The following is a 26,246-nucleotide window of genomic DNA, read 5'->3' on the forward strand; positions in this document are numbered from 1 at the left end:
GGGGGGGGGGGGTTGAAAAGGAGTCTGTCTGCAATACAGTATATACAGTATATCACGAAAGTGAATACACCCCTCACAGTTTTGCAGATTTGTGAGTATATCTTTTCATAGGAAAGCATTACAGAAATGTCACTTTGACACAATGATTAGTGACCTTTTAACAACATATTTAACCGCTTAAATGTCTTGTTCACTCAGAAAAAAACAAAATACAGCCATTAATGTTTGAACATGTACTCACAAAAGTGAGTACACCCCAGATGAAAATCCGGTAGAGAAGGGGCTGTATTGGCTCGAATCGTCTCGAAATGAAACGAAATGAAAACGGATGAAAAGGGAGGTCATCAGTGTGCGTTTCAACCTTTCTTTGCATTGAACTTTTACACTTTTTTTTTGTAAAACTCACTTGTTTACCACCACATGCTTGACACCATCTAAAGCAAATTTGTTTATCTTGGTCTCAAGAGAGATGAACAGACCAAGGATATGGATCACTGGAACCATGTCGTGTGATCTGAAGAGACCAAGATAAACAAATATACTTTAGATGGTGTCAAGCATTTGTGGTGGTAAACAAGGAGTTTTGCAAAAAAAAGTGTATCCTATCAAAAGCCAAGCATGGTAGTGGGACTGACATGGTTTGGGGATGCATGGATGCTGTCAACATTGGTAATCTGAAATACACCTAAAAGAAACATGCATGTCAACATGCACTGTGACTACTGAAGCAGATCATGATATTCTCCATAGGATTGCATCCAAATCTCACACCAATCTATTTAAGCCAGATGCAGACTCAAAATGTAAAAGTTCAATGCAAAAAAAGGTTGAAACGCACACTGATGACCTCCCTTTTCATGCCTTTTCATTTAGTTTCATTTCGAGACGATTCGAGCAAACACAGCCCCTACTCTACCGGATTTTCATCTGGGGTGTACTCACGTTTGTGAGTACATGTTCAAACATTAGTGGCTGTATTTTGTTTTTTTCTGAGTGAACAAGAAATTTAAGCGGTTAAATATGTTGTTAAAAGGTCACTAATCATTGTGTCAAAGTGACATTTCTGTAATGCTTTCCTATGAAAAGATATACTCACAAATCTGCAAAACTGTGAGGGGTGTATTCACTTTCGTGATATACTGTACCTTAAGTGCAGGGGGAAATCCTGATATGTGTTCTTAGTATAGCCCTTGGAGGAATTTGAAGTGGCCCGTCGAATGAAAAAGGTTCTCCACCAACTGTATAATGTTAATGCATCCCAAACCCAACCATGGAAGTGGCTGTGAAACACTAAATCATTTAATCTCGGCAGAACCTTGGGGCTGAGAAAATTTCACTTTACATTTGAAATACCAGTAAGGGCTTAACTGGGTGTTGATTTAAATTCATTATGATGGTTGAAGAACAGAACTCAAAACACCACCATTTCCATTTAGGAACAACAAAACCGTAAACATCAGCTCTTCATGGTTTTAGAACTCTAAATAAGACTGAAACTCATTTTCGATCACTTGGCTTAAAATGTTTTTTATTTGCTGCAGAGAAAAGCATTTTAAAAACTCAAAAAACCCTTCTTCACAGCCATTCATAAACAGTTCATAAATTCAACAAAAAAATAACACAAAATGAAGGGGGAAAACAGGTGAGCAAGAAAACAAAAGCTCAACGAAAATGTAGTGTGTAGAACGAAAACAAAACCAAACCAAACCAAAAACACATATTCTGGCCAGAGGGTTTCCAATCGTACAGCTGTGTATAAATACAGACAGGATTACAACCTCTAGATGAGGTCAGTCTCCTCACCTCCACATAAGCGCTGCTATATTTACAATTCAAAAACCCTTCAACCGTCTCAAAACAGATCAAGACGCATCCTAAAAGGAAAAATTATTACAATATGAACTGATAAATGATGATCGTATATAACTTAGTCTTTTAAAATCGTTTGCTTGATCGGCGTCATATATTAAAACCTATTCAATACACAATATAGCTCATTACACAGTATGATGAATAAAAACAATACAAAAAAAATAATAATTATGAAGACTGAAGTCCCACTTCGAAGTAACGCTACAGGGAATATTCCAACCAAATATGGACAATAAAAGGGGGAGGATGGGGGCAAACAAACCAAATGAAAAGCTTTAAGCTCACCGAGTTCAAACTGCCATACTAAGACGTCTCAATCCTGAGTCCTTCAAAAACATTCTTAATGTGTTTTGTGATGAACTAAGTTCACCATTTTTTTTGTTTCGTTTAAAAATGTTCATTGGTGAATGAGCATCTCACAGGTCACTTACACAGAAGATGAGGTGATCTGTTGCTTCTAAAAACAAAAAGTTATTAGTGACGGAAAAACAAAACAAAAAGTGCAACCCAAAACGTGTGCAAGTAACAAAGAAAAGAGATGTACTCTAAGAACAAGCTCTATTGCGCTTTGATTGCTTTGAAGCCTTGGTGTTTGCAAAGACATCCAGTTTTGTCATAGTTGATCTACATATGCGGACGCAGGTGCTCATTTTAATTCTATAGCAGTTGTCAGACAGCCGATGCCTAAAGTACATTTGTTTTGATGTCATTTCTTCTTTTTCTTTAAAGCCGAGAGCGAGAGCGTTTCACCAATGTGAATGAAGTCCATACAATTGCTTCAAAAAAAAAGAGAAGAAAAATACGGGGGTTCCAGGCAGCCCAGGCCAGGGTAACTCTGCTGAAGGTCCCTCGCACACGTGTCATTGCTTCGAGTGGGCAGATGAAGAGAAACGCGCAGCTCCAGGGGCCTATACTAAGAAGCTGGTTCAGGAGTAAACCAGGTGAAGTTAAGAGGTAAATCATCTTACTAATAGAAGAGCCTGGAGTCTTAAGATTCTTAAGAAAATGAGGACTCCAGGCTCTTCCATTAGATGATTTACCTCTTAACTTAACCTGGTTTACTCCTAAACCAGCTTCTAAGTTTACCCCTCTGGTCCTAGGTCTGAAGACTGCTGTCCTCCTTGCTGAAGGGCTGTGTGGATCCAGGCTTCACCCACGACAGTCCGGTCACCTGGAGACCTTTGTGGTGATCCTCAGGCCGTCTCTGGAACAGAACAACCACACGTAAGCAGCCATCTTTACATCCCAATCCCCACCAGACTAAAAATGAGATGCAGTACCATGCAGTGGAACGAGTCCAAACCCAAAACAGGTAGAGTGGGTCATCATTACAGGTTGTACTTGCAAACAGGGGAAACTCATGCATTATATTTCTACAACAGAAATGTCAATACTGGATTTGGAAAGTAAGTAAATGATTACAGCCCAGCCCATGATTACAGCCCAGCAGGTCCTAATGAGTACACAAAAAAACAGAAATAGATGATGCAATTGGTGAAAACCCTGGTGGAAAGTATGCAGACAAAAAGAATATACAGCATGGCTGGTGGACATACTTTGTGTCTCAAATGGCACACTCGTGCCAGTGCACTGACGATTAGTGAATAGTGCACACTGTCCTCTGAGGACTTTAGTGTGTGGTGTCGAGGGAAAGTTCGGACTTACAGTGCACTGAATTTTCAACGCAAGTGCCCTATGCACTGAAACATGTTGCCCGAAGTGCACAAGTGCACCATTTGAGACACATCAAATTGTCCCAAACAGAACTGTCAATCTCTCTAGTTTGAGACTGAGGTAGACATGCAGGCATGCAGTCACACAGACACACGGTGGTGCCACAGCGTGCGGGGAAACGTATGAAAATGTTTTACTTTTCTGGCGGGGCGGTGCGTCATGGGCACTCACTTTGTGTGTGAACATTCGCTCCTTCGCTTCCTCGTGGACCGTTGGGTTCCATGGCGAGAAACTAAAAACGAAAACAAAAACGAAAAAGACAAAACAAAAAAGGATAAAAAAAGACATTTAGGGCAATTTTGTGTAATTTATCAGACTCTGCAGACTTTGCTTAGTCATAAGCTAAAAACAGACGTTTACTCACCTTATTGCGTAAGGGTCGTCGATCTTGGGCTGGTCAAACAGGTGGCTGTTGCATAGCTTCACGCTGTCAACCACCTTGCTTTTGAAGAGCTGCACATCCTTGTCATATCTGCGCGTGAAGAAAGACACACGCGCACACACACACACACACACACACACACACACACACACACACACACACACACACACACACACACACACACACACACACACACACACACACAGGCGTCACATGACGGTGGCAAGCACACTCCCCTCCATCACTGAATGAGACCATTGACAGTCATGCGGCCTGTACTGCAGATCCATGCAAACCTTTAGACTCAAGAATCTGCCTACCGAGACTTTTTTACTAATTCAATCCGGAAAGCCACATCACTGCAGATATCCTACATGTGCCCAGACCCAAAATGCCATACCTACATGTCATGTCATGTTAATGCCTCTACGATATCTGTATACTTCAATTATAACTCTAGTCTTCACCTCATCTTGGTGGCAAACAACATTTACATAAATTCGCCCCCTCTCCCCAATCACGCAGTGTGAAAAGTAAGAAATTGCCCATTTTCATGACTACAGAATTAACCCTTCTCAGGAAAAAAAAGCTGCACAGCCTGCCTTTCATATGAAAAGCAGCAATGTCTCACCCATGTACATTACTGAAGCACCTTATTTTCTTGCATAGTCAATTGAAATGAAAACTGAACCATTAAAAAAAGAGCCATCTGCGGGATCGCCTTCTTTCCATGCACCGCCCTGTTTTGGCTCCCAGAACTAGAAATGAAACGCTTCTACAAAGTCACACAAAGTCACACAATAATAACAATCTGCACTACAAACACTTGCTTGCATGTTCACACTTCCTCGCTGATGAAAATGATTAACACTCGAGATTAAACTGATAGGGAGGGGAGGGGAGGGGAGGGCCCTGAAACTAAAACAACACTTCCGATGTGTGGCTGGGCAGAAAGTCTCAACAGAAAGTCAGTCGCCTCTCTGCACTCAAACGGCCCGGCCAAACAGTGGGAGTGCATCCAAGTCACATTCCTGCCGTAACGGTGTAGGCCAACAACAAAAGCAGGCCAAGAAAGTAAGAAGGGAGGAGGAAGAGGAACCGAACTCACAGGACTGCGGCCTCCGGGTTCAGAGGCTCCATGGTGTTGATCTTATAGAAGACTGTGCGCGCATACATCAGGACCTGCCAAATGTGGTTGTGATTGCGCCTGTGGGAAAGGAGAGAGAGAGAGAGAGAGAGAGCGAGAGAGAGAGAGAGAGAGAGAGAGAGAGAAAGAAAGAAAGAAAGAAAGAAAGAGATTTTAAGGAGACAGTGGAGGCGGCCAAGAGCAACACTACAAAACAAACCGAGCATTCTGGGTAAATACGCCAACAACTCCCAGCTCCCGTTTTACGTTCAGCTAGTCACACAATGAGATCTTTGAAAGAAGTACCCTGCTTTCTTAGTGAATACAAGCCCAGGCCTAAATGTTTTGAAAACTTCCAAATGGTGAGATCCAATGACTATGGTGGTCAACCCAATACACTATATTTAGTCTAACAAAAGTCTTATAGAGCTTTGGCCAACATGCACATCATAATTCTCCTACAGTGACCAAGCTGGGCACCAGTTGTTGACAGTCAATTGATGCTAGGAGAGAAAAGTCCACACCTTCACAAAAGACCAGAATAATTTGACACGCTGGTGTGCAGAACATAAATCACATGCTGTCGTGTGCCCTAGTTCTCCTATTTAATTTGAACTCTAGCTCTAAGCTCAGCAGTCGTGGTGGGTGCCAGCAAAAGGCGTCAGACACCAGAGAAGACGGGCCGTGCCTCCAAAGTGAACACTCTGCCCTTTGGACTGTCTGTGGCTACAGGAGTTGACACACGTTTGCATTTATGAGCGCAACACATTGCAGTGGTGGGATTAAATTTACTCTAGTAATGTAATAAGTGATTAGGACACCTGATTCTGATCCTTTGGATGGGTGAGCGAATACTTTTGGTAATAGGTTATAGTGACTCTACCCAACGTCTTCATTGACTATGATCATTGGCTGATCTGGGGCCTATATAACAAAGCTGGTTCAGGAGTAAACCAGGTTGAGTTCAGAGGTAAATCATCTAATAGAAGAGCCCCTAAAGCATGCACACACAAATACAAAGGTGGGGTTTACCTCCATTTCGTGAAAGCTCTTCGAACATCAAGCTCCCCTGATACAGGATCAACTAGTGGATGGAAGACTGGAATATCAAACACCACCCTCTGAAGACAGGAAAAGAAAAAAAAAGAATGAAAAGTAGAACTACTTTGAACAATTCTACCAATATTTGCAGATAGCTGATGCCAATACATGGGTTTCCCGTTTGTAAACAATCCCCCTCTGCGTGCACAGAGAGGGGTCCCTCTCTTCGGTCACTCAAAAAATGCGCTGAAGTGGTTGGCTGCTTAGCATCTTGCCCTTCCTCACATCACGATTCTTTGTAAACAGTTCAATCAGGAGAAGGTTATTCTGAGAAGTTGGTTTAGACCAAAGAGGCTTGAGACAAGAGGGCTTACTCACGTCATAACAGCGTAGTAGGAAATGATGGCGAGGGGAGTACGGAAATGTTATTCACTGTGGAACAGGTCATAGGACAGCGTGAATGTCTGTCAGCTGTCCTTAATTACCCCCAGCAATTACTGCTGACCAACAGCTGCCGTTACTTGGCCACAAATTATCCATCATGGTGTCGCCCCCACTGACCATGTGCAAGGGAGTACGGAAAAGGCATCCATCGCACCCACTGACCAATGACCATGCGCAAGGGAGTTCATTTTCCATCCACTCGTGTCCTCAGGCAACGCCCCCGTACTACACCGTGGCCAATGCATTCCCCGCCAAGAGATTGTTCTTTCTCTTGAGTTTCTTTGGTTTAGACTCTAGCCATAAACCAGGTTAAATTGACCTTTGGGTAGTGGCAAATTGTCTAATTGAAGAGCCTTGAATCCTAATTTTCATTACTAAATGACAGCTGAAGGCTCTTTCAGCAGGTTTAATTACCACTTCCTGCAGGTTAACTTGAGGCAGGTTCATGACAACTAAAAGAAAAAAAACTGCCCTCAGGTGCATTTTCTTTCCCCCACAACTTCTGAAGAAGCCAGTGTGGTTTCACACTTGCACAGTAACTTCTGAGGAATAATCACTAGTATGAACCCCAAAAATGTAAAATGCTCATCTGAAACATCAAGCATTAACATAAGAGCTTCTGCTAAGCATTGCCACAAACATCTCAAATGACTATTTCCCTGCACATAATCTGAGGATCTAAGAACTCTTTCTTGCCCATCCTCCTGCAGAGCCAATTAGTTCCCTTGTGATCTTATGGTTTAATTAGCCATATCGTCAACACAGGATAGCTTGTAGAACAAGCTCTGTGAAATGCCAGGCTCCACGCCCCAAACAGCAGAAGCTAGACTAGACAAATGAAACAAGCTGCTGGTGGTGGTGGTGGTGGCGGCGGCTCCATTACAGGGGAATCTGCCCCGGGGTGAGGCAGCGAAATGTGGCATTTCACATCAGCGCCGGACCGGTTCCCACAGTCCAGTTACTCAGCTGGCACGGTGGCGCAGTGTCGCGTCATGATTCACAGGGGCGAGCGAGTCTGTGTGTATCGAGCAGTGGAGCGAGTGCATATCTAGTTAGCATCTAGGGCATGGACTCTCCCTTTCTCCCTTTAAACAGCTTGCTTTAGCTTGGCTCGCAATTAGCACAACACATCGGCACAACTGTGACTTTCAGTGAACAATATCCCAGCCGCTAAAATAATTTGCTGCATCGCGGCATTTCAGATTAGAAGCCGCCATGCCTGGTTTGTTACATTCGATTCATTTGAAGTCATCTTCATTTTGCAATGAGGTGTGGCTAGATTGTGAAACAAATGTGACGGGGCACAAAAAGGAGGACAAAAGAACCGTGTGTGTGGCTTAGAAAGCTACATTTTAGATGAGGGGCTTCAAATAGTAGGCACATACTCAGGCATTTTAAGAATGCCATGTGATAGACTAAAAACTTCGAACCATAGCCTAGTTTGAGCTGTCAGAGAAAGAAAATACAGTAAATGGGGGCTGCTCTGCTCTGTGGCAGTCGTGTCACAGCGGCTAGGGAGTTGGTCTTACAACCTGGGGGTTGTCTGTTCAAATCCTACCTGACCCCTCCCTACACATCCATGGCTGAAGTGCCCTTGAGCAAGGCTACGAACCCCACACTTCTACAGGGACTGTAACCAACACCCTGTACTGCAAAATAACTGTAAGGTGCATTGGATAAAAGTGTCAGCTAAGTGTAATGTAATTAAAGGGAAACCCATAAACATTAACCTTAACATTGATTAATGACATCTATGCAGTCTAAGGTTACTCACAGGGCATTCTCCATCAGGATAGTTATCTGGGATGTAGACGGTGAATTTAAACACGCCATCTTGATACAATCCATGTCGGATAAATATGACTCCAAACCACACTAGAGAAAAAGGAATATAAAACATGTTACTTTGAATTTACATCGCACCCCTTTCATAATAAAATGTGAAATCCAACACGGAGCGCAAGAGTTGATCCTTACTCAAGGCAGATCTGTAGGAAGGCTGGACATAAATGCCTGGGAGCTTCTGCTTGATCACAAGCGTGCTGGAAGAACAAACAGACATGAATACATACAGGTATTAGTTATTCATCAGTACCACACCCAGCAAAGACCAGACAGGCTCAGTGTGAGACTTGGGGGTTATTCCAAGAACACTGTTAACCCATTTATGCTGCATGCTGTGTACTGTATACACAACACTGACTTTGGTGCCTGGAACTGCATGGATGCAGCATTCAGGCTCATGAGATTTGAAAATGAAAAGGTGGGTGTTGGAGACGAATGAACACACTCTAATGCAAGATGACTGACCTTAGCCTCTGAATCACATAACAACATGAAATAAGTTGCATTTAAAAGCTGAGATATTTAGGTTTTTATAAACTGAGGGCACCTTTTTCCCCAACAAGGGTATAGTCATTTAGCAGATGTTTATTGCAGGTGTCTTAGGTTAAAAGGGGTTAAGTGACAAACCTGGGGTGGATTCTCGAAATGAAAGTTGCTTACTACATTAACTACTTTGTGGTTTTCAATGCATTTTCCCATTGGCAACTACCGAAGTTGCTAACAGGCTAACAATTTATCTTTTGAGAAATGCACCCCTGGCTAAGTAAACCTACAGTGAAGTGATACACCTGCTAATAGACAGCCTGCAGACAGGTGTTAATTAGTTAAGAAACGGAGGCCTCCTGGCTCTTCTATTAGATGGTTTACCACTACTTCAAGGTTAAGTTAACCTGGTTTACTACTGGACCAGCTTCCTGATTTACTACCGCGTTAGAGGGGTATTTCATGAACATGGTTAAGTAATAAACTTGGCCAAGTAAACCTACAGGGAGTGGAAAACCTGCTAAAAAAGATAACTACATATGTGGCTCATCTATTAGATGATTTAGACTATCAGGTTAATAAGTTAACCTGGTATACTACTAAGCCAGGTTCTTGAAATACTCCCCCAGCTTCTTGGAATAGCCCCCTAAGTCATCACAACATGCCACGCCCTACCACTATTTGGCGGCAACACTCAGAATGCTTTATGAAGGCACAACAGTGTAATCCTTGAAAGGGTAAACACACTAGCAGGAGGAAAGAAGTGCCGCACACTCCCGAGTTGCATAAAATAGGTTTCTAATATGACAACGTTTCGGCCTGTCGGCCTTCCTCAGGTCACGTGACCCGAGGAAGGCCAAAAGGCCGAAAAGTTTTCATATTAAAAACCTATTTTATGTAACTCGGGAGTGTGCGGCACTTCTTTCCTCCTGCTAGTGTGTTAACTGGTGTGCCTTTTGCACCTCCACTCATCAGGGTAAACAACACAGTACTCACAACTCGGCGAGTAACGAGTACTCCAGGTAGAAGGGGCCGTAGGAGGCGTGCGTGCCATTGGCTGACTGTGCGGCCGTGGCCGGGGATGGGGGCTTGGTGACGGGTGCTGTGTTCTTGGGGATGGAGGGCAGCTGCTTCTTGCCACCAAACGGGGGCCGTGCTGGGCTGGCTCTGTGCTCTCCCTGCCCACCTTGCTCCTCACCGTCCGACCTCTGCTGACAGACAGCGTGTGCACACGGGCACACACACACACAAAAGAAGACAAAGACAGACAGACAGACAGACAGACAGACAGAGACAGACACAGTCAGACACAGTCAGACACAGTCAGACACAGTCAGACACAGACAGACACAGACAGACACAGACAGACACAGACAGGACACCCGTCAGACCTGCAGCTGAAATGATACATCCGGCCACCACAACTTACGCTCATGTTTGGTAGAAATCATAAAGGGTACATGACAGCATTGCTGCTGGTGCCCCTTTCAATCTGCAGTCTACAGTAATGAAATGAGCTCAATCCTATATAATTTGCAGAGACACAACGACATCAGAACAGAGAGCCATCCTACCCTCTTTGTGTTAGATCAGTCATACACAATCTGGTCCATATAGTCACTGACCGGCAGAAACCTTTTATCTTAAATGATTTTTCTCAAAAACACTATTTTCCAAATAATAAACATTTCCTCTTTAAAAGTGGGTTGTAAAACATTGATAAAGCTCATACACTCATGGAAACTGAACAAGGTGGACATATGAGGCTTCTGGCGAACAACGAGTATCAGGAAGTACATTACAAATGAATTCCACATAGGCAAAATATTTTTTTTCCCTTTTTAAGAACACATAATGCCTGGGGCATACCAACGAGGTTGCATCCCAAGAAACTTTTTGGTGTTGACATTCCGTAAATGTTTACACTGGCATATTTTACATTACTCTACTCTCTACAATACTCTACCCTCATTAATCTGCATTGTAGAATATTTAGAAAATCGGACTAACAGAAGAAAAAAAATCTTTGCTGGACATTTAATGAACAGTCATATAACATGACTGGTAAGATAAGGCTGACGAAGAGATGAGCAGTATTGTGAAAATCACTTCAGGGACCAAGTCAAGGTGGTAGGCGTGTGTTGTCAAGGTGAGCATCTTAACTATGAAGTGCTAGGGAAACCACTAATCTGGGGAATGCCAGCCAGAGCAACCAAAACATTGTCACATGGAATAAACCTCATGCGTAACAAACTCGAGTGCAGCCCCAACAGTATCAAACAGAAGGCAGCCCCTTTCTTCACTACATTCAAGCTTTTGGCTTCGGTCGCCGGCACCTCTCTAAATGATGTGCGTTTGTACTCCTCTATCAAGCAGTAAGGTTAAAGGTGCACTGTGTAATATTTTAGTAGTTTATTTCCAGAATTCATGCTGCTCATTCACAAATGAAATCTTTTTCATGAACCACTACCATCAAATTCTAAGTATTTATTATGACTGGGAAACATGCATGAAAAGGGGGATCTTCTTCATTGTCCACCATTTCGAATTTCCATAAATAGACCATTTTAGCTGCAAAATGTACAGTACTTTGGTCATACTAATAAATATTAGATCCTCATTTCGTAAATATTGAAAAGATCAAATTTCAAGATCAAATAATTCTCAATGAGCACCATAGTTGCAATACCTACTCTGGCCAACATCCTACATAGTGCACCTTTAAGTTTGTCTGTCCATGACTGGCCGGAGGAGAGACTTGGGGACAGGAGGGGCATGTGATACCCCTGGCCTGGGCGGCCATAACTACGGTCTCAGATTCCACACCCCTGCCTGGCAGACATCTGTTTCCCTACTCCAGGGACGCAGAGAAGAGAACAGAGCGGACAACTGAGAAAAAGTCTCGGGCAGGAATGAGAGGGGGGTTTTGTGCGCACACACACGCACAGACAAAAAGGCTCCTGGGCACAGCAAACAGAATTTGGGATTGATCAAAATCTTACATGAATTGGGAAAACAAAGGACAGCACCTTCTAATTTAACACGTATTCAGAGCACACAGTAAGAGACTAGACGTCACGCATGGTTTCCAATGGGATTGGACAACATTGTCATGAGCCTTGAGTCTCTACACCAAGACTAACCTAAATAAGATCAACCAGATGTCATTATGGCGCATGAAATCTTCATGAAACTTGTACCATAATACATGTAATACATGCTCTGCATTTCAAAATACTCTGATCAGCCATGTGCTAGTGTTCTTGTACCCCCATCTCTTGTCTGGCCAAACTGATGTTAATCCCCAGATCTGACTTTGCATGTGATCTGCCATTGAAGTCACATGGTTAGTAACTTAGTAGCTTCACACTCCTCTACAGAGTAAACCGCATCAAGTCAACCTCAGACTCTTGCAGACTGACCTTTGCCCTGCTACTTTGATTAGGAAGGAGGTGTGTCTAGCAAGGTAGCATCACATCTTGGATATCATTAACAAGATATGGCATTCAAACAAATTCCCTGCATTTAATGTCTGGAAGAGAGACGCTTGTGGGTGAAGGTTTGAACGAGAAAGGGTGCATGTTGTGCTTCGCTTACCTTACGACCAGTATTTGCTGACATACTCCAGAAAGGGTTCATTACTCATGGGGAAAGCAATGGGAGAACTCGTCCTCGCCTAGCCCTGGGGATGCTGGCTGCACCAAACAAACATGACAATGACAATTCAGACAGGGAACCATGGAGAAGGGAACACTTGCATAACTTACTGTACACATCAAAACAAAGACCTTCATAAACACTTAACATTGGTTTACATTGGTTTACAGTGTGGGATCACTGAATTATGGAAACAAGCTAGCCATAACACAGGCCGAGCAAAACATATGTCTGGAGACCTATTAGGTCAGACCAAGATCAAAAAGTAGGTATAGCTCTTCTATGTAATGTTGCACTATCGAATGCAGGCAGAGTAGCTGTCTCGGTAGCTAGCAGACATTATGAACAACTTATCAGACATCCGTATCAGACGTATGCAGTCTGATTCAACATAACAATTGAACCGTCTATGGCATTCATCAAAATCACCGTGGTTTCCGATTACAGTGTTTGTTTCTTAGAGCTCACTGCAATGCGATGTTTATTGTGTAGGCCAGTTAGCAACCGAAACAGCTGACATTAACGTTAACTGTATGTAGCTGACCTACCATTCAGATGACTGGAAGCTATCGCTAACGTTGTGTTCAAAGCTGACCCACTTTTCTTGATCCAGTAGACAGATGACAACGTTGTTGGGAGTATTAAACACACATTATATTTCAAACGACTGAATGCCCTTTTCCATGAATACTCGCAATCATTCAACTGGCATTTCTCGTTCAGCCGTCAGTGCTGCTAACTTTGACTTGCGACGTCTGTGAGGCTAATCTCTTAGAAAAATACCACCTACACCTCACCCAAGCTTGCTCTAGGGCAGAGCTACGGAGGAAACACGACTTCTGATTGGTCCATTGGCCTAGACGCCCTGTATGATTTGCTAGCGACCACTGAATAGTTTGGCAAGCTAAACAAACAAAATATTAAGTTAAATTTACTTCCATGTCGCAGCGGACAAATGTTTTCTGATTTCACACATCTACAAATCCTGCCTGAACACATTCATGAGAATACATGCAAACAGTGGGGGAGCACCAAGACAAGGACGGGAGTGGCATCTCAAGTTTTGAGAAATTGATTTTAAGTAAACCCCGACAGTAGGACTAGAGACTGTGACAACGAAGCAAGCAACATGATTTGCAAAAAATAGAGCTGCTCTGAGCTCGTTTATAGCGATATTCTGATAAACTTACCTAGAGATTAATGTTCCGAAACGTCGGGCATTTTTAAAGCAACATTCTTTCCACTGAGGCCCAGCCCTTTTGCAAATAGACTACAGGATACCATTGGTTTATACTTTGGGTCAATGTTTCTATTAATTCTGCGGATTGTCAATCATTCTAAACCAACACGCAACTTTTTCATTGGCCATTGCCTGTTCGGGGGGCGGAAACTAATTGATTGTGCCGCCTGATTGGCTTTCTTCTTGAATGTAGGGAATCGCACATCCAGCACGTGTCCTTTCCGTCATGGCTCCGAAGGCGAAGAAAGAAGCTGTGCCCGCTAAGACCGAGGCTAAGTCCAAGGCCTTGAAGGCCAAGAAGGCTGTTCTGAAAGGAGTCCACAGCCAACAGAAGAAGAAAATGAGGACTAGCCCTACCTTCCGTCGCCCCAAGACTCTGCGTCTGAAGAGGCAACCTAAATACCCCAGGAAGAGCGCACCTCGCCGCAACAAGTAAGTCCATCATGTCGGCGAATGCCACATCGTTTCGCATGCTAACATTAGCCAACACAACATGGTGGATAGTGTTTCCTCACTGACCAAACCAAGGTGCATATGATGTTTTTTGCGATCAAAGCATGAACTACAATGATTTCATCCTTTAACACAACTGATGCACCATTCTCACAGCCCTGGGCGCTATTCCCAACGGTACATAACGTGACAGTAATGCTAGGTAATGTAGGCTAACAGCATTTAATGGCTAAAAAGGATGTTGCATGTGGCTAGCAAGATGGCCATACACGTAAGCTAGCAGTATCATTTGATGCCAACGAACAGTTTGTTTTAAAAAACTAAGCTCTCGAGTTGTGGCTTCAGTGTCGCGATATCAACATATCTATTGGCTTGCAATGAAGTTTTTAATATTGAACGTGTGGCCAGACAAGATTTTGTAGTCCGAAGCGTAGACTAATGTAAATGGTGGTCGAAACGTGTTTTCTGCCCCGAGTTTTCCTCCCTTTTTACAGACATCGTCAGACTTAATATTCAGAGCAAGTTAATGGATTGCAGAAAGCTTGTGTGTATCTGTCAGGCTTATTTTGATGGGCAGGTGCTCTACTCCTCAAACTGAGGTCCTGTCTGACTGATGTTTTGATATGGTAGACACTTGCCATAGAAGAGCAGTTTGGTGAAAGTCACCATGTGGCCGGTTGTACAATTCACCTTTTTTATATGGAATGGTGAGTTGTAGTCATTGTGTCCACTTTGATGTGGGTGTATCAATCATCTTTGAGCAGACATCATTTGGTATTAAATGTTACCCATGTAGTATTTGAGGCTGGCTGTTGGTTCTTGTAATGTCTTGAAGTCGGAGGATGCTGGCTGCTGACAGATCTACCTGTGTGAATCACAACTTTTACTAAAAGACAACTGATGACTCTCCTCATCTCATTACAGGTTGGATCATTATGCCATCATCAAATTCCCCCTGACCACCGAGTCTGCCATGAAGAAGATTGAGGACAACAACACCTTGGTCTTCATCGTTGACGTCAAGGCCAACAAGCATCAGATCAAGCACGCCGTCAAGAAGCTGTACGACATCGATGTGGCTAAGGTCAACACACTCATCAGGCCCGATGGGGAGAAGAAGGCATACGTTCGTCTGGCACCAGATTATGATGCCCTGGACGTTGCTAACAAAATCGGCATTATCTAAGCAGTCTGCTGATAACTGTCAAAAAAATAAAATATAGAAAAAATATATCAGGAGTCTTGCAATTTTTCAGTTATGGTTCAGTCATTTGCTTGAAACATGTTTTTATAAGAAAAATCCACAGCACAGGTGATTCCTAAATTCACCCAAATAAATCTGACTTGGAACAGTATTTTTTTTACTGGTTTTCTTTGAAGTGTTAAACATGATGAGCATTCATGAGGAGCATGGCAGGAGACCATCTGATCACCTGAGCTGAACTGGAGGGCTTTTTTCCATTATTTGTGATCATCTTTCACATATGGATCTGAAGCTTAAAGGTCTAGTCTTGAAACATTTGATGGGTGTTCAAACTTTTACTCCCCCCTCAAAATCCCTTCCGGTTTCTTGTTGACTTGAAACTGAAGCCTTCCCTGGCCTTGGGTGATTTGAATTTGAGTAAGCTCATTCATTCCACTGTTTAAAAAAAAAAAACTGGTCATAACTTTTATGGTTAATTCTGCTATACCCAAATGGCATGGTTTAACTTGAAATCACAAGTTTATCAGCTGCCTCAGAATTCCAAGTTAATTTAAATCTTCATTGTAAATTGTGTGGTGTTGCATGTTTGAACACAAGCAATTCAAAGTGTCACAGGACTTGAAGGGATTTAAATTCACTTAAAATTCTGAGGTATCTGGTTAACTTGTGATGTCTTCAGTGTGGGTGTGGTTTTTTAAGTTGTCATTTCTGCACAAACTAGTTAGTATATTAGTCTGAGTTGAACTGCACTCAAGTTTACCCACTTGAAATTCTCCAACTGCAGATCACTTCTCTTTTAGGCTGTAGGTGATGCCGCATGGCCTATTGGAAGTGAATTTTGAAAGGTCGAACAAACATGTTTGTCCACACAATATTTTATGCTATTGCACAATGGTTCAGTGGGTTTGGCTAAGTGATAATTGATTGATATGTTGACAGTTCTGCTTAATTGTTATTTTAAGGGAAAATCCAATTTAATGCTCCACTGATTAACCTAATTGGGGGAAGTGACATTGTCCAAGTTTGAAAGAAGAAACTAATTATTGACTTCATTGCTTCATTATCTTATTCTATTTTGTTTCCTTTACACATCATTGATAGTCAATTAGTGTCCACTTAAATGGATCAGTCAACAATGCAAGGTCATGGACTTGCATGCCATAAACAAATCAAAATCTTCATTAACAAATCGATTGATAATCTGGACACCCAAGTGACATTTGGAAATAGTCTGCAGAAACTCACCTGTGTATATCCAACAGTAGGCTATAAAAACACAATTCAGAGATCACTGGGATACTGCCCTTATGACTCATTCTTTCAAAATTAGGACAAAGAAATGGATTTGGTGTAACTTTTTAAAACATTTAGTCAAAACACTATTAGTTCTTAGACTAAATACCCAGCACAATACAGCATTGCTAATACCATCTGGGTGAGCGAAAGTTCTAGTTGTGAATTTACGAATGAAATATATTTATATAGATCCCTGAAAGCAGCTTTGTAGTGGTCATCACCTAAAGCACTTACCCGCCACTTGTATGTAAATAGTCTGCATAAAATCACCCGTTTATATCTATCAGGGTGTCTAGTTACATTCTATTTAGTTTTTTTTTTTTTTAAAGTTGCAGCTATGATAGAAGTCATTAATAGGGTCTGAAGTTCCAGACTCCAGTGATTGCCAAAGTCATAGTTGAAATTATTTTTTAAAAAGCTGGGATGTTCTGATTTGTTTTTGTGGGGTTGCATTTTCATGGCTTGGCATTCTTCTTAGAGGAACAGTCCACTGTGTTTCAATAATAAAGTGTGTTCTTCTCTGACCTGAGATGAGCTCCTGCCGACCTGTCTCGTCTTCGAGTCATCTCAGGTCAGAGAAGAACACACTTTATTATTGAAACACGGAGGACTCTTCCTTTAAAAGCTGGCGGTCATGTTATGAATTGACAGTAGGATCTGATCTTTCAGATTGCAGTGGTTTCCAAAATCACTTGTAGTACGAAGAGTCCCTTTATTTAAAATATTTATATGTTCAGTTTTTTTTTTGTCAGACAGAGGTACACCTAACTAGGCCTAAACTACTTTGACATTATTCAGAGCATATTAAAACATGGGCATTGCTATTCTGACAACCGCAAAGTTATAACAGGGGCAGTACATGAACATAATAGTTTCCATTATAGTCTAGTATGAGTAATGCATTTGCTGTTATGGATTACAGTTCCGTTCCGTACAGTTCCGCTTAACTGATCCTCAGTGACTTGCACTCGGACCTGAAGGGCCTGCAATTGAGGGAAATGCCCTGGAACCCAATGTGATTGTTGTCATCAGCCTCTGCTGCAGCCACCAGCAGCAGACCCAGTCACAGCATCAACTCAGTCATGGGACATGAGCTGGATTATATATATTTTTTTTTCATCACTAGCCAATTTGACTCGTAGATTTTAAATCCTACTAGCCGCACACATTGACTTCCAGTCAAAGTGGTTAGTAAGGTGGTCTTTTCTACCAGCCAAACTGAATTTTCATCAGCATTTGGCCAGTTGGCAGGTGTTACAGCTTTTCTCGATTGCCTCCACACAAGTTCTGGTAGGCCTTCACACACAATTCTCGGAACATCTCACCCATTTCCCAACTCCCCTAACCAATGTCACTGAACACTAAGCACAATTCCTTCTTTACACTCACATTTCAGTTTTAAAACACACTCTTTTCAAACCACTACACACAATTATCTGGATTACACACGAATTTCATGAAGAAAATCCCTGGTTGTCGCATTGAATACACTGCCATTCAAAATACTTAAGTCAACTACCATACTATGTTCACTTCCTCATCACATGGGCAAACTCTTCATACCGGTTTACAATCTGAAATCATCACCCCATAAGGACACACATTGCATGTGATATGGATGCAGTGAGAAAACACATTTTAGTTTTTGAACTCCAAAATATGTTATACAAGAGATCACTTTCATGTGGTTACCCAATATTTTACAATAACTTAGTGATTTTTAAAAAAAATGTCAGAAAAATATGTAAAATATATTTTTTGCCACACATCTGTGTACTCCGAGTCTAAAAACAGTATTTCAGTATTTTACTACAGAAAAATACCCTCTTTAGTAAGTAGAACAGTGAAGAAAATAAGTTTCTATTGTGTGTCAAGTTGAGTATAGAGTTTTACCTTGTGCATATTAGTGTTCAATGGTTCACATAAGAGTGTATTAAAATGACTGCTTGTGTGTGTCATTTGAGAGTAAAATGACCTTTTTAGAAGAGAGTACATTGTTTTGAGACAAGACGTGCATTTTTCAGAGGTAGTGTGGAGTATTGCCCATTGTGTGTGAGGTTTGGAGATTTGTGTGTAGAGTTTTGAGAATTCGAGAACTGATTCCGAAAATTGTGTGTAAGCAATCGAGAAAAACTGTAATTTAGAGCCATGGTCATGGGTAGGCTATGGTTAGGCCGGGAGTCTGACTTGTAAAGCTTGCTGGTTCTACTACCGACCTGCCAGGTTGGTGGAGAGAGTAATTAACCAGTGCTCTACCCCATCCTCCTCCATGACTGGAGTACCCTGAGCATGGTACCGTCTTGCCGCACTGCTCCCTTGGGGTGCCATTGGGGGCTGCCCCCTTGCATGGGTGAGGCTGAGACATAAATGCAATTTCATTGTGTCACAATGGGAGTTGGGGTTTCCCAGGTGGGCTTTCACATTTGCTTTCAACACCATGGCTCCAGAAGTGTTTGTAATCAGCACACACTCTCGTCCCTCTGCTCTGGCTGCAGGACTGTTCTCCAATGTCTCCAAAGCTTTGCTGCATGCTGTGAGGAGGGGGTGCTCTGTCGTTACGGTGGGGCAGAGGGGCCCTATTTAAACCCGATGAAGAGGGAGGAATCATGTCATGTAATAAGGACATACACAGTCACACACACAAATTTATAGCTAATGGAAAGAGAGGTGCTCTTACTTTATAATGAGATTTTAACATACAGTATAGACCCTAACCCTCAGCACGGTCCCATCTTGATTGTGTACGTCTCTCTCTATGTACAACACCTAATCAGAAAAGGTTGGGACACTTGGAAGAATTTGTGCATATACAATATATAAATGGTTAACACAGAGCAAAATTATAGTTTTAAGGGACATACATGTTATTTGAAATTTGATACATGCAACATGCTTCAAAAACCAGTTGGGGCAGGGCCAATAAAATGCTGTAAACGTTGAATAACAAATACATTAACTGATAAGATGATTTTACATGTATAGAATGCTCTGTCTTGTTCTAGACAGCTGAATTGGTAGGGGTCTTCTTCATCATATTTTCATTTGTTATTGACAATTCTGGACAGCATGCTGTCGTGTCGAATTTATCATTGAGTTGACCTTATGATGGAGCCACATGGTACCAGTGTCTGGACTATATTGACTATCCAGTCTATTGTCTATTATACAGTATAATAACAACAAAACTGTTCTGATTACTGTACACTGTCAGTGGAAATCAGAAATAAAAGTGCAACGTGACCTAACTCCATACTCCTTCAACAGCTTTTGGGATCAGTTCATTGCTGTTGCAATTACACACACACACACACACACACACACACACACACACACACACACACACACACACACACACACACACACACACACACACACACACACACACACACACACACACTCACACACAGGGAAGCCGACAAGGGGGGCAAAGGGGTCAGTTGTCCTGGGCCCAGGGCGATTGGGGGCCTATAATAGGGTCGTCATTACATTGAATCTATTGGTTGGAGGGCCCTTTCAGATAACTTTGTCCTGGGTCCAGCATAAGTTGTCAGCGCCCCTGCACACACACACATTTTTTAACATGTTTCCTTTCACATCTCTGCCACCACAGAACCTGTCAGGACACCCTGGCTGGTTGCAATGGAACATTTTGTGAAATATGCTCGGTGCTTAGACTTTCCGTCACTCCCATTTCTTCTGAGGGGGGTTCCATGGCTCAGACACCCAGAACTGCAGTTTTGGTTTTAAATGACAGTTAAAAATTGCAATTGGCAGCCCCCAGGTGACGTCTGCCCTGACAGCCGAGCGATAACAAAAAAAGCAGTGAGAACGGATGACTCTGTGTCCAGATAATAACTAATAACAATGTTAGTTTGAATAAGAAAAGCTGCAGATGGATTCAAATGCAATATTCATTTTCTCAATATGAGCAACCAGGGAACAGACAGCAGACGTGGAGAGAGAGAGAGAGAGAGAGAGAGAGAGAGAGAGAGAGAGAGAGAGAGAGAGAGAGAGAGAGAGAGAGAGAGAGAGAGAGAGAGAGAGAAAGCATAAGCATCACAGTCCCACACTGAGCAATAGGCTTGTCTTATCCCTCAGGCTACGGCCTGGCTAACACCTCAATGCGGCAATTATTTGCTGTAATGACTGCGGTTCAAATAAGCCCGGAGATTTTATTAAACCAAATGAGAGAATCATCTGTGTATTATCACCTTGTGATTGACAGTGACAAGTGTTGGGCCGACACGGATGTGAGCGTGATGAAGAAGCTTCCGGCAAAGCTCTCAATAATCTTCCTCCGTGATAAAGTTGCCCAGCCAGGGGAGACAGGGAGGGAGGGAGGGAATGAAGGAGACATCCGTGTGGTGTGGTGTGGCGTGGCGTGTGTGCATGTTAATTCCCATTGTCTGTGCCCTGTCAAGGCAAGAGGAGAACACACTTCGGCCTGTAATCTAGACGGCGTGGCGCAGCCCTTACATACAGGGAAGCCGACAGGGGTGGGGGGGACAAAGGGGTCAGTTGTCCCAGGGAGAGGAGAGGTTGGGAGGGGGGGCAGATTTGGGTCCCCATTATATTGAGTGTGGTTGAGGGGTCCCTTCAGATGGCTTTGTCCCGGGACCTGATGAGAAAGCAGCCAGCCCTGCTTACAACATGCGCTGGGTGGCAGTCTACATGAGGGGCACTAATGAAAAAAAAGAAAAGAAAAGAAAAGAAAATCCTCGCTACTGATGGCTTGCATAGATTTCACTATATGGAGAATAATGAAATAGACATATTCATATTAAAAGTAAAGGTCATTTCCTGAAATGGCTAAGCTTCCCTAAGCTCCAACCTTTACATGTGCAGTTGTCTGCTGGTGCTGATAAAGGCAGAGCAGGGATACTGGCCTAAAAGTGCTGCAACCCTGTGGGGATGCTAGTGGAGGCTGCATGCACACACACACACACACACACACACACACACACACACACACACACACACACACACACACACACACACACACACACACACACACACACACACACGCATACACGCATGAATGGATGCAGGCACACACAAACACGTACCGCCACACACACACACACACACACACACACACACACACACACACACACACACACACACACACACACACACACGCACACGCACTACAACGTCGGTATCAGTAAAATCCCTGTGTACATGTGGGAAATTAAATAATTGTCCTGTTTGTAGTATTTAAAGGCAGATTGATGTGTTGGCCTTAATTAATGGGTAATTGATATGTGCAATGAGACTCTCGCTGTGCAGTCTGAAGGGGTTGTGTTCAAGGGCTCTCACTACAGAACCTTCATTAACATTATCCACGTCTCCCTTTCTCTCTCTCTCTCTCTCTCTCTCTCTCTCTCTCTCTCTCTCTCTCTCTCTCTCTCTCTCTCTCTCTCTCTCTCTCTCTCTCTCTCTCTCTCTCTCGTTGTCTGCCTTGGCCTGCCTATACCAGATGCCTTGAATCGTTATCGTATGCAAAGTCGCACAACAGTCGACACACAAATTAGACTTTCATCTCCTCGATACATACAAATACTCCTGTCTCTACACCTGCAACCGATATGAAAAACAAGCCCCTGTCTAATAACCTGCGCTCTCGCACCACTGTCGTGTTGGAGAGCGGCTTGCTTCAACTTCAGAGGGGTGGCCCACAGGAGAGAGAGACAGAGAGAGAGAGACAGAGAGAGGGGGAGAGAGAGAGAGATAGGCGAGAGAGAGAGAGAGAGAGAGAGAGAGAGAGAGAGAGAGAGAGAGAGAGAGAGAGAGAGAGAGTGGGGGGCAGCGGAGAAGGCACCGGCACTTGGGGAAGGACACTGGGAGCATTATTGCCTGCCGGGAGTGATCTGTGAGGTGTGCACATGCATCACGAGCTGGCGTTTATTAGTGCCATGCACTAAGTACAGGCCATGTTATTGGATTTGAATATCAGCTCCCAGCCACATCTCCCTGGCCTTGGAAATATATTAAGATGAAGCAATCTCATTTAATAACACCCAAACTAATAAAAGGAGAGCGGATTGGAAATTAAATTTATGAATATTGCTCGGCAAAACCAGAAGTGATTCCCCCCCTCCCCAAAAATAAGATAGCGCAGAGCAGACATGGCCCTGTCATCCATATGCAGATATGCACCTCGCTATGCCACAGAGGGGCAACTCCGAAGTAAGGTATTCGCGTCAGGCTTGCCGTGAGCCTTTGTCAACAAAAGCTTTGCTGAAACCCCAGTCCCCCCCAAGGATGATATTAAGTTAGAACAATATTAGGTGTGAAAGTTGTGGATATATTCTGATTTTCATTCTTGATAGTATATTATCACCGTCTGAAACTTGATGTAAAACCAGGTGAGCAATCTGAGCTGAGGGCATGAGGGTTATGAGAAGAAGCCTACAAGTAGGCCAACAAAATATTCAAGAAAATTGTATATATTACATCTATTACCACTTCTATTACTACTTCTATTACTACTATTACTAATAACTACTAGTAGGCCTACTACTAGGCCTAGTAGCATCGCAAGGCCTATCATCTGGTAGCAGCTGTCTACTAGTAGATTTACTGCAAGCACCAGAATTGTAATTGCAGTCATGTGAGCCCAGCAGATCACGTCCAGGTTGTACTTAAAGTAGGCACACCTTAGTGCTTTTACTTTCCTGACACCCCTTGTAGTAGACACTCCCTTAGTTGATTTTAAAGGATAGTCCACAAGCGTGTTTCCATTAAGACAAAGGGCGACCAGCTGATTAAAAGCCCTTTTTGTTTGTATGCATACATGCTTCTCCTCGGCTGTGGATACGTGTAGATGGTGAAAAGGGTTTAGTGCGTGATTGCTGAGTCCCGATGGAGCCATGACTGTCGCTCAGTGTTCTGACGGCTCCCCCTGCCAAGCATCGATCCGCGCGTATATCTTACTGTGCACTTCCCAAACCTTCATCAACAGATGCAGTCTGGCAATTGATTAGCGGGCGAGTCGATGAGCGAGTCTCTTTGGAAACATATTTATTTATGTGTGTATGTAGATAACTTAGAAGTCCATTAGTGAGATTACCTCTGAGATTTAGCCTAGTAACAACAGATGTTCAAGGACAACTCTTTCAATTTGCATGGAGTGCAGCTGCCTTTTGAAAGCGCATGAGGGTATGCGAGTGACATTCTAGGCAAAGACCTCTAGTTTTAAAACTAGTGAAATAGCCTAGTCCTTTGTGGATTTTGTGGTAAAGGTGTCATTCACACCCCCCAACACGGCATACTCTCAGTTGTGGCCATGAAAAGGGACACGCTGTAATGGGAAAGCTTATTTAGTGCACGGCAGTGGAGGGCGCTCTAATACTAGCCTATAAAATTCAAATATTGACGGACTGCCTTGATTTATCGCCACTCTGTCGTTCAGTGGATCTTTAACACAAAATACACGCGCTATCCTGTGCGTTGCTGTAATTTAGAATTAATGAATATTTCGGAGTTCATGCGAGGGAAACAAAATGGCTAAACACCTCTCCAAAGTAGACTACCAGTCTTCTGTGACTGACATGTTTCAGTAACAACGGCCAACCACCGTTCTCGTTGCAGCATACTGCATATTATTGATGATGAACACAGGTCGTGCTTATAAACCATTCATTACACACCCCCTTTCAGCTACCACTACTTGGTTAAATGGTTTAATACGCATTGTTCTGTGCGCGTAAAATGATGGTAATTATTTCTCCCTCAGCTTCATATTCAAAAGATAAGCTTGAACTATTCAGTTGATTATCAAATCACGGGTGCCATTCCATGAGTGTTCTCTGCTTTCAATGGTCGCTTTCCCCAAGTAGAAATACATTATTTGACATGTTAAAAATGGATGTATGCCAGCACATCCACTTTTTATTAACACAGCCCGTTCATTATTTCTGCGCATTTCATTAAAAAATAAACCAGGTCAGAAAATAGAATAAAAAGTTTTGAGAAACAATTTGCATTGGATTTGAATGAATTGCTTTATACCCTTGCTGTAGCCTAAGCTCCTCACCGATTTCCATCCATTTCAGTACCTGATTGTTTTCCGCATGGATGCGCACATTCATTAAAGTGAAATTATAAATATAAAGAGTGTCTTAGTGTTAATATTTCTTCTTTTTGTTGAAGCTCAATCAACCATACTGTCCTAATTTTTGTCTTTGCGAACCTCATTTCACATTATCTCAGTTACCAAGAAATTGGTGTCCCAAAAGGGATTTATTTCATTTATCAGGATTATTGAATTAAATTAAACCAGACATTTACCGCGGGCAGAACACGGCTCCGCCATCTTCTTAGAGTTACTCTTAAGTATGAATTAGGCAAACATATTAGGCTGCAAATGCCTTTTATTCATAAACGTTCAGCTGCTTAATTCATTCATTAGCAAAGAGGTTTCAAGAGCCCAAGGTGCGCGCGCAAAGGTCACGCGAAGTGGGAATTTCCGGTAATCACTTCATTGGTGTTTACGCGCCAGACATTGTAGCATTTAACAGGCATGTTTTTTGAATAATAATGATAATAATATTATTGGTGGAAAATATTTGCCTCAAATTTAAACTGAAGTTATGGACATAACATCCCTCAACACTTTGAAGAGCAAACTGAACAGTTTTTCTTAATTATCTAACGCCATGTTGTATTTCAACATCTATGTGCCATAGCCATATAAAGATGTTGAATTCCTATGTAAACCTCATTGTGTCTCAATACTTCTTGTATGAGAAATTCAAATTGCATGTGGTAGCATTTTTGCTTGGAGAGCTCTTCTCTTCGCTCGTTTCATCAGCAGGTGGCAGGCTTTCTCCACCATTGGAGTGCTGGAGGAGGCTGAGTGTTTTGGCCCTGGTCCCTGAACCTCACTCCTGAGACGCTGGTTTCCCAAGCCTCTCTCTTGCCCATGCCTGTGAAACGCATTCCCATTAAAGTGATTTTAAAAGCCAGCACCAGCTCTATAACGATCATCTCCCTGAAGCCAGTGCCACACAGGCCGACATGTGGTGACTGCCACAAACAAAGGCATGGCACTTCTCTCTTCCCCAGTCGCCACGGTTACGGGGCTGTGTCTGCCAGGGGCAATTACACCCGCAGCCCAGTGTGAGGTCTACGAGGCCACAATCACTGCTAACAAGATCAAGGCTAACACTCGGCACCCTCAAACACCTCTCTCTCTTTCTCTCTCTCTCTCTCTCTCTCTCTCTCTCTCTCTCTCTCTCTCTCTCTCTCTCTCTCTCTCTCTCTCTCTCTTGCTTTCCCGTGTGTGTGCCCCCACCCACCCCTCCTCATTCATTGTGTGTGTGTGTGTGTGTGTGTGTGTGTGTGTGTGTGTGTGTGTGTGTGTGTGTGTGTGTGTGTGTGTGTGTGTGTGTCTAGGCGTACAGTGGAATTATAGCACTTTCTGAGCGGCTGTGAAAATTATACTGCCTGGTTCCAGTCACCCTTG

General features: G+C 42.9%; 2 protein-coding genes and 1 non-coding gene across 5 annotated transcripts; 2 read left to right on the forward strand and 1 right to left on the reverse strand.

Annotated features, from left to right (window-relative positions):
* Positions 1-1,511: 1,511 nt before the first annotated feature.
* aktip (akt interacting protein) lies at positions 1,512-13,858 on the reverse strand. Of its 3 annotated transcripts, none has more exons than XM_063188669.1 (10): positions 13,775-13,858; positions 12,525-12,622; positions 9,924-10,135; positions 8,577-8,641; positions 8,374-8,474; positions 6,147-6,235; positions 5,097-5,195; positions 3,971-4,078; positions 3,778-3,838; positions 1,512-3,076 (listed from the first exon to the last, which is right to left on the reverse strand). In XM_063188669.1, exons 2-10 carry the CDS (start codon positions 12,564-12,566, stop codon positions 2,969-2,971), a joined length of 885 nt encoding a protein of 294 aa, XP_063044739.1. In that variant the 5' UTR covers positions 12,567-12,622; positions 13,775-13,858; the 3' UTR covers positions 1,512-2,968. The 3 variants fall into 3 exon arrangements, with proteins under 3 accessions (XP_063044739.1, XP_063044738.1, XP_063044740.1); XM_063188668.1 differs by lacking the exon at positions 13,775-13,858 and adding an exon at positions 13,133-13,372; XM_063188670.1 differs by lacking the exon at positions 13,775-13,858 and adding an exon at positions 13,133-13,378 and having other exon boundaries at positions 2,986-3,076; positions 3,744-3,838.
* Positions 13,859-14,008: 150 nt separating this feature from the next.
* Positions 14,009-15,495, forward strand: rpl23a (ribosomal protein L23a). The gene is made up of 2 exons (XM_063188672.1): positions 14,009-14,256; positions 15,202-15,495. The coding sequence occupies exons 1-2, from the start codon at positions 14,051-14,053 to the stop codon at positions 15,461-15,463; spliced, it is 468 nt and encodes a 155-aa protein (XP_063044742.1). The 5' UTR covers positions 14,009-14,050; the 3' UTR covers positions 15,464-15,495.
* On the forward strand, positions 14,352-14,423 carry LOC134439416 (small nucleolar RNA Z17). The gene has a single exon (XR_010032759.1). It is a non-coding gene; the product is annotated as a small nucleolar RNA Z17 (small nucleolar RNA).
* Positions 15,496-26,246: the final 10,751 nt, after the last annotated feature.

This window comes from Engraulis encrasicolus, chromosome 22, assembly GCF_034702125.1.
Source record: "Engraulis encrasicolus isolate BLACKSEA-1 chromosome 22, IST_EnEncr_1.0, whole genome shotgun sequence".
In the NCBI taxonomy this organism is placed as follows: domain Eukaryota; kingdom Metazoa; phylum Chordata; class Actinopteri; order Clupeiformes; family Engraulidae; genus Engraulis; species Engraulis encrasicolus.